The 8,731-nt window shown below is 47.7% G+C and overlaps 1 protein-coding gene across 2 annotated transcripts in view; it reads right to left on the bottom strand.

Annotated features, from left to right (window-relative positions):
- Positions 1-508: 508 nt before the first annotated feature.
- Positions 509-8,731, bottom strand: part of TRABD2A (TraB domain containing 2A) — a 57,391-nt gene continuing 49,168 nt past the window's right edge. For both annotated transcript variants that reach the window (XM_050754696.1, XM_050754697.1), the window contains exons 6-7: positions 2,805-3,056; positions 509-946 (exon numbers count right to left, since the gene is read on the bottom strand). In XM_050754696.1, coding sequence (XP_050610653.1) covers positions 763-946; positions 2,805-3,056 — 436 coding nt within the window. In that variant the 3' untranslated portion in view covers positions 509-762. The remainder of the gene's footprint in view (positions 947-2,804; positions 3,057-8,731) is intronic.

The raw sequence follows: 8,731 nt of genomic DNA, 5'->3' as shown, positions 1-8,731 counted from the left end.
AGATTCAACTGGGGAAGTTCTACTCTTACACATTTTATAGAGAGAGTCCCAATAAGATTTGTATTTAGAAAAGACATTTACAATAAACATGTGAATAATAAATAACAAGATGGGGATTGGGGGTAGTTTGAAAACCACTTTCTTGCACAGCACCTCTGACAAAGCCTACCCACTCCCCCCCACCCCCCCACCCAGCCTCTCAGTGAGACACACACATTATACAAAATGAAAGCATCTCTTAGGGCACAGGGAGCACCCTATTCACCAGAGCTTGAATAGAGAGGTGCAGACCACAAGTTCCATGGCCCACTGACTCCCCTGCATCCAGAACCAAGAGTGGCACAAAGAAAGGGAGCAGAAAGAGGAAAGGGTCAGGATACAAAGCCAGGGCCGGAAGGAATCAGAGCTGCAGCTGAGAAGTGCAGGGCCTAGGGGGAAGCAGTGAAAGGATTTAGGGTGTGAGAGAAGTTGTCTGCCTGATATATACACATCATGAATAAAAATCTACACAAAAAAAAGGTTTTATTTTCATACAACTCATTTATAATTTATTTTCACACAACTCATTATGTTACAAAACTGTACACCTCCCCCCAAAGTTGGATAACCCAAAGTCTCATTCCTTGGAAAGAGAAGAATCAACACTGGGCTTCTTTTTCAGTGTTGGATTGGGCCCAACAAGGCTAGACCAGAATGTGGAGTACAGGAATGGCCATCCTTCAAGTCCAAGGGGTCAGGGTATTAGCCTGGTACTTCTGGTCGTTACAGGAGAGGTGTCTCTGTTTGGAAAGCCAGCACCAGCACCCAGAACACAGGAGTCCAGAGAGACAGGCAGGCACTGCTGGCCACCATCTGGCTGTGGTGGGAATGCCCATGGCGAGGGAACTGCAGCTCAGTGGAGATGTGCCTGTCCAGGACACGGACCTGGAGTTGCGGGACCACGTCACTAGGAGGCAAAGAGAAAGACAGAGTCCGAAGGCACAGCAGAAACCACTGCACACGCCAAGGCCCCCAAATGCCCACACAGCTTCTCTTCATCTCCCCTCCTTAAAGAAAGGAATGGGTATTAGTATGTTAATAGGCTTCCTATATCTCTGGTCCTCTTTCATGTCTTTGGCCACTGCTACCAGAAAACCAAATGGCAGAGGATATTAAGACCAGCAGACTAGCCAACTGTCCCTGGCTATTTGGTTCTTCATTCAAAGATTAGTGAAAGTCTTCATATAAGGCCCAATTCAAAGTTTGCTAATCACTAGCCTCTGGGCAATCTTAGGCAGGGACCCTCCTCACTGGCCACCACAGAGGCAGAGCCAGACCATGCAGATTCCTCCCTGGGTCTCTGGCTCTCTCACCTGCCCAAGTCCAGGCCTGATGTGCACAGCATGTAGGCATACCAGGTCAAGACAGTTCAAGCTGAGGGACCCATGACCTCAGGCTTACCCAGATCTTTCACCTTAGCTGAGGTATAAAATGCCCAACCCCGTAGCCACCAATGGCCTTGTTGGAAAAAGTACTAAACAGGTCAATTTATTTCTCTGTCAATGGAGGATAGTTCATGAGTCACCGTGGGACATGAACACCATCAGAAGCTGTCCCTGTTCTCCAGGTCCCATCTGGCTGCCAGCTTCTGTCCATTTACAATGCAAATCACACAGCATCTCACATGTCTGCTTCAAACCTTTCAATGGCTCCCTACTTTCCTCCCTGTTTACCTCTCTAGACACATCTCACCTCACTACTCCTTCACTTCCCAGGCCCCAGTCAGAATTACTTTATCTCGGCTTCTTTAACACAATCGTTCCCTCCAACCAGACTTTCACATTGTTCCCTCTGCCCTCAACTCTTCCCCTTCCCTACTCAGTTGTTCACTCACTCACTTACTCATTCTACATTTATTAAGCACCTGTGCAGGCACTGGATCCCTGAATCTACTGATCCAGACTCAGAAGCTCTATTCACAAGGTTCCACTTTGGCTTCTAGTCAGTATAAGCCGAAAGGATGCTTCCTCAAGGGAAGACTTTCCTGACCTCTGACCCTAAGTAGTAACCTCCAACACACACACACACACACACACCCCATGCACCACACACACACACACCCACAGCACCTTACACTTCCATTGCAGATTATCTACTCAAAAATCCATTTTCCTCACCAGACTGCAAGTTCCATGAAGGCAGGGCCTGTGTCTGATTGGCCCCATACACACAGCATCCAACACAACAGCAGGCACAAAGGAGGGACTCAATAAACCTGAGATTAATTTAACTGGATTCCTGCTCCCCACCTCTCTGGGGTAGTTGGTCCAGAAGCCTTGTGCCCTGCGGACTCAGGCTTGCCTATCCACCTCTGATCTACTCCCCAGCCATCTCTGAGACTACATTCAGTGTAGGGTCACAACTCTTCCCTTACAATGGGAGTTAAACATGCCCATTCCCACCGAGCTGCTTACAGCTCTGCAAATCTATGGCACTCTCCCTAAATCTGCCATGGAGAAAGATCTGAAAAATCAAGTTATTTGCAACCTTTCCAGATGCCTTCCACTTTTAACAGACTCATCCTACCCGGAAACTTGTTCTTTAACAAGCATAAACATGTTGCCCTTGCCCTGGCTTGAAGCAACTACCTTAAATCTGGATTCACTTCTGTCACAGTGGACAGAAAAAGGGTGCCTGGGGTCATGAGGAAAGGGAAAGGTTGCTCCATGAGGGGGGTTCCCATTGCAACCAGTGTGAGGGGCATTCCTGGCTCCGCTCACTAGGGTAAAGGTGGATGCCAACCCGACCCGGCCTACTCGCCTGACCTCTCCTCCAGGCGGACCCATAGATCGCTGAACTGCCGGAGTCGCTGCCTCCGCCGTGGTCGCCTCCGCTTCTTCCGGAACTTCTGCTCGGCGTCACTGGGAGGGTGGGCACTTCCAGGCCGGGACACAAGGATCGGCAGCGTTGAGTGCACCGAGGATATGGCTTCCGGTGTCGGTACTTCGGGGGTAGGCACTTTTGGAGCAAAGATGGTGGACGGGGTGGGCTGTGTGGAGGTCTTTTCACTGTTCCCTCTGTACACAAGTGGAAGGAGGAGGTCTTTGGAGGAGGGTCACACAGCATGGCACCCTCCCCAGCTCTCTTACACCTCAGGTTTCACGATGACGGCAGATAACCTGAAAGTTCAAGCTGGCCAGGAAGGGCAGAAATTACCCAGTTCTTGAAATTACCTTGGGAATTGATCTCTTTGACGCCTTTTTTCTTTCCCCCTCAGATATCCTCACTCTACCTTCTCTAAATCCCCTAGTCCTGGGGAGAAAGATTCAAGATTTTTAAACTATTACATGTACAATAATTACTGTACTTTTCCAACAATGAACAGGTCAGCACTGTCTAGAAAATCACTGACAATTATGGCTTTTTTTTTTTAGAGACCAGGTTTCTCTCAGTAGCTCAGGCTGGAGTGCAGTGGCCCAATCATAGCTCACTGTAGCCTCAAACTCCTGGGCTCAAGTGATTCTCCCGCCTCCGCCTCCCAAATACAGGCAAATGTCACCACTCTGACTAGTGAACAGTAAAGCTTTTAAAGACAGATGGAAAACGTTTAAATGCCATTTGCTTAAAACCAGTGAAGTAGCTCTTAACCCTCTTAATCCTTTCTGTACCCTCATGAGGGCTTTATTCAGGAAGAGGCTCTCAGGGCTGTCTTCAAACCACTTAATCACAGATTTGTCTTTAAATCATCTTTCCCAAAGAGATATTTTCACAACTAATGGGAAACTCAGACTCACTTCTAGTGTTCCCCTAAAAGTGACTATAGTCACCAAATACTTTGAGTGTGAAGAAATAAGCTACTAGAAGGACCAAGTTTCTTCCAACAACAGAATTTTGTCAAGGGTTTGGTGAAGGGAATGGGAGAGCAGAAAGAGAAGAATTCTACTAGATGTCAATCCCATTGTCTCCTGATGTAGGTAGGGAGTGAGGGTCTTGAAACTCCCATCTGCCTGAGGCAGGGGAGCAGTGGATGTGCCATGTCTAGGGTTTTCCTCGTCCAATGATGTAGGTGCCACTGACCAGCATATGTAAGAACTCAATTACTCCAAATCAGCCTTGATGAACCATCTGCCTTACCAGAGTGGGCCTCAGTTCTGAGCCACAACATGGCAGAGCCTGAGAAGTCAGTTAGTATTAATGGCTTTGTGTGAGGAAGGGTGGAGGTATACAAGAAGGAAAGCAAAAAAGGGAAAAACTTATATTGGGCAAAAAATATAAAAGAAGGGAATTCCTAAAATGGCAAAAGATTTTAAAAGGCCCCTACTCTGAACCTGAGACTAAGGACCCCAGAAACATAAAGTCATAGCTAGAAGATTCCTGGAGGACAGGGCTTAATATATTATTAACTGTCTCCTGAGTTCAGCACAATGGTACATAACTGTGAAGCCACTTAAATGAACCCTTTCATTATTACAACAAAGAAACTAGAGCCTCAAAAGGGAATGTGCCCCCATCACGGCTCTCTAGGATTCAGGTGGCCTCCTAGGGCAGGGGTCCCCAGCCCCCAGCCATGGACTAGCACTAGTCTGTGGTCTGTTCGGAAATGGGCCACACAGCAGGATGTGAGCAGCAGGCAAGCAACCATATAACCACCTGAGCTCCACATCCTCTCAGATCAGCAGGGACATCAGATTCTCATAGGATCACAAACCCTACTGTGAACTGTGTGTGCTAGGGATCTAGGTTGCACGCTCCTTATGAGAATCTAAACCTGATATGAGGTAGAACAGTTTCACCCCAAAACCATGCCCCCCTCCCCTGGAAAAATTTTCTTCCACAAAATTAGTCCCTAGTGCCAAAAACGTTGGGGGCCGCTGTCCTAGAGGGTTCAAGAGCAGATGGTCAGGCAGCCCCATGCCCACCAAGCCCTCTGCCCATGGCAGAGACTATGTCTTTGTCATCCTCAGCCTTCATATGACCCAAACAGGTCCTGGTGCACGGTAGGCACTCAAAAAAAGTCTGTTGCTTTGATTTAGCAAGGAACATGGTCTCAATCTCACTAGGGCTGTGTTCTATGGCTTGAAACAGTGGGTCCTCACAGTGAGACAAATCATAGCTTTGTTTCTGTTCAACTCACAACAAACAAAGATCTCACCCCAGAAACTCCAGGTAGCCAAGGCCAGGGCTTAAGAGCCAAGTTAATAGCCCTGGGTGGGGGTTGGAGAGTAGGGGTCAGGAAGAAATTAGCTTTACTCTTCCTGGTTTTTATTTCCCTCATATTTCTGAGCTAAGGAGTCCTAAGGAATCATAATACCTACTTTATAACTGAGGAAACTGAAGACCCGGGAGAGGAAACTGACCTGCACAAGGTTACAAGAAGGATTCTGTGCCATCTTTTTTTTTTTTTTTTTTTTTTTTTTTTTTTTTTTTTTTTGAGACAGAGTCTTGCTCTGTCGCCCAGGCTGGAGTGCAGTGGCATGATCTCGGCTCACTGCAACCTCTGCCTCCCAGGTTTAAGAAATTCTCTGCCTCAGCTTCCCAAATAGCTGGGATTACAGGCACGTGCCACCAGGCCCAGCTAATTTTTTTGTATTTTTGGTAGAGACGAGGTTTCACCATCTTAGCCAGGCTGGTCTTGAACTCCTGACCTCGTGATCCACCCCCCTCAGCCTCCCAAAATGCTGGGATTATAGGCGTCAGCCACCGCACCTGGCCAATTCTTTGCTGTTTTTAAGTAACATTCATTGTTGAGATTTTTTTCACGTCATAAAGCTAATCCATTCTCATTGTAGAAAATATAGAGAGTAGAAATTAGTGTCACTGTAATCTCCAGGGAGATCCTACAGACAAATGCTCACATGGACTCAGACAGGGGTTTAAGGGTCTCTAGGTCAATAGAGGTGACTGCTCTTCTGCCTCAAATAGAAAATCCCAGCTGCTGAACACACCCAATCCATCATAGAGCCTCTGGGCTGGATCCCGTCACAGGCTCAAGATCTAGATTATCATGTTTTCACCCACCCGGATTCTCACAGTTTAGCTAAACTTCTACCCACAAAGGCTAAGCCCATGGTCATTTTGGCTACAATATAGGGCTACCCCCTTGTGCTGATAGCCTATTTGCCCCCTACCTGCATTCCACGCAGCCTCCTCGCTCCATAGAAGTCTCCAAGAAAGAAACACACTGGTTGACAAGGAAAAGACCCCAAGCTTGGAGCCTTAGACAAGATAATTGACCTTTCTGAGCCTCTGCTGCTTGTATAAAATTAACCTATCCTACTTTGTTGCTGTGAGGATTAAAACAGCCCAAACACCATGCTTCACACAGTGCTGAGCACTCAGTAGATCCTTACTTCAGGTGCATCCCTCTTTCTCCCAGTCCTCTGAGAATGAGTGAAGCTGTATAAACCCTAGCAGGGCTGATCAGAACCTTAGAGCATCCCACTGTGTAACCAAAGGGACATCTGCCATATCTCCAAAGATGTCCATGATCTTGCCCCTGGAAGCTCTGAACACGTTACCTTACATGGTAAGAGGAACTTTGCAGGTGTGATTAAGTTAAGGACCTTAAGATGAGGAGAGTAGCCCAGATTATCTAGATGTGCCCAATCTAATAACATGGGCCCTTAAAAGCAGAGAACTCTTCTGTGGTCAGCGGGGGATATGACTATGGAAGAATGGTTATAGAGATGCAACATTGCTGGCTTTGAAGATGGAAGGCTCCACGAGCCAAGGAATGTGGGCAGCCTCTAGAAGCTGGAAAGGAAAAGAAAACAAATTATCTAGAACCTCCAGAAGGGAATGCAGCCAAGCCCACACCTTAATTTCAGCCAGTGAGACCTGTGTCACACTTCTGATCTCCAGAACTATAAAATAATGAATCTGTGTTGTTCTAAGCCATTGAGTTTATGATAATTTGTTATAGCAGCAATAGAAAACTAACATAGTATCCATTATCCCAGGGGGAGGAGGGAGGAACTGGCTAAGCCCTCTGCAGATTAGCCTAACAGGAACCCCATCTCTTTCTCTTCTCTGCTGAAAGAATAGCAGCCTCACATTCAGGAGCATTTCCTGTGTTTTCGAGCCTGCTGACAAGCAGAGAGTGGCAGCTGCTAGTTGCCCTCCCCACACCCCAACATGCACACCCATCTCTGTCTCCCCAATACTGGCTTACCCCAAGACTAAGGGAGCTGGCAGGGCCTGAAGTAAGCTAGATCACCAGTTAACAGCCCTCATGTCCCCAGCCACACCAGCCTGCCCTGGATTCAAGTTCCACATGACCAGAATCATCCCTTAAGGACTACCATATGGCTGCCGAGGAGGGGAAGAAGGAAACAGGTATCCCCCTACTGCCCTGGTCCTCCTTGCCAGCCCCTCTTTGTGGGCATTCTCCCCCAACCCTCTTCCCTGGGTCCTTAGCTTCCCAGGACCCTGTCCCTTCTTCCTGAACAGGAGCTCCTTTGGAGACCTCATCCTCTCTCATGGCTTCACCTGGGACCACTATATGCACGTTCACCCCTCAGGTCCCCCACTGGCTGAATAAATGAATGCACGTGAGCAGCACCGGCAATGATAGTAGCACATCAGCAATCAATCCTATTTGAGATCCCATCATGTGCCAGATGCCAGGATAGGTACTCCTGAAAATCCAATTTTGAAAATTAGATCCTTGTCCAGAAGGCTGTAGAAGAAAGAAAGAGCTCTTGCACAAACTGTAGGTTCCTTGGGGTCATGCACAGGATGAACCCAGGCTGGAGCAATGGAGGAAGATGTGACAGTTGTGCTGGATCTCACAGATTCTGATAGAGAGAACTGGGAGTAGTGTGGCTAGGGAAAGAATCTCTGGCAGAGGAAACTGCATGAACAAAGACATAGAGGCTAGGAATAAAAGGTGGGAGAAGAAAGGGTAGAAAGAAAAGGTTTAGGCGGTGGATGGGACTGGGTTATTTCCTGGTCCTGGTTAATTGTGTGGCCTTTCACAGTTTCTTCAGGCTGATTTTGAGTATTAACAGAGAGCCCATATAAACCTGGCTACCACCTGATGATCCACCAATAAATGTTCTTTTCCTCCCCAGGAAAGTGAGAACACTGGTTCTCAGCCTTCACTGGGCATCAGAATCTCCTGGAAAGCTTCTAAAAAGACCGATTCCTGACCTTCCTTTCCCTAAGGGCAGGTATCAGGGTTAGAGGCAGAATTAAGGAGCCTGGGAACAACCAGGAACACACACACACAACACACGTACCACACACACCACACATACCACAACAGACACCCCACACATACACAGCACACACATCAGACATGCACCACACATACCCCCCCACACACACACAATACACACACACCACACATACCACACACACCACACGTACCACACACACTACACACACACACACCACATGTACCACAACACAACACACACCCCACACGTACACAACACACACATCAGACATGCACCATACATACCCCACACACACACAAACACGCACACCAAACATGCAGCACACACAGGCACAATACCCACACACACACACCAGACATGTACCACACACATCCACACTACACACCCCACATACCACACACACCCCTCACACACACACGTACCAAACACACACACCAGACATGCACCACACATGCACCATACCCATGTACACGACACACACACACATACACCCCACACATACATATTCCACACTAGATACATACCACACAAACCCTGCACACAAATATCACACACACACAACACACACCCCT

This window comes from Macaca thibetana, chromosome 13, assembly GCF_024542745.1.
Source record: "Macaca thibetana thibetana isolate TM-01 chromosome 13, ASM2454274v1, whole genome shotgun sequence".
NCBI lineage: Eukaryota > Metazoa > Chordata > Mammalia > Primates > Cercopithecidae > Macaca > Macaca thibetana.
Note: the sequence above shows the minus strand (reverse complement) of the source record. Positions and strands in the feature narration are given on the sequence as shown.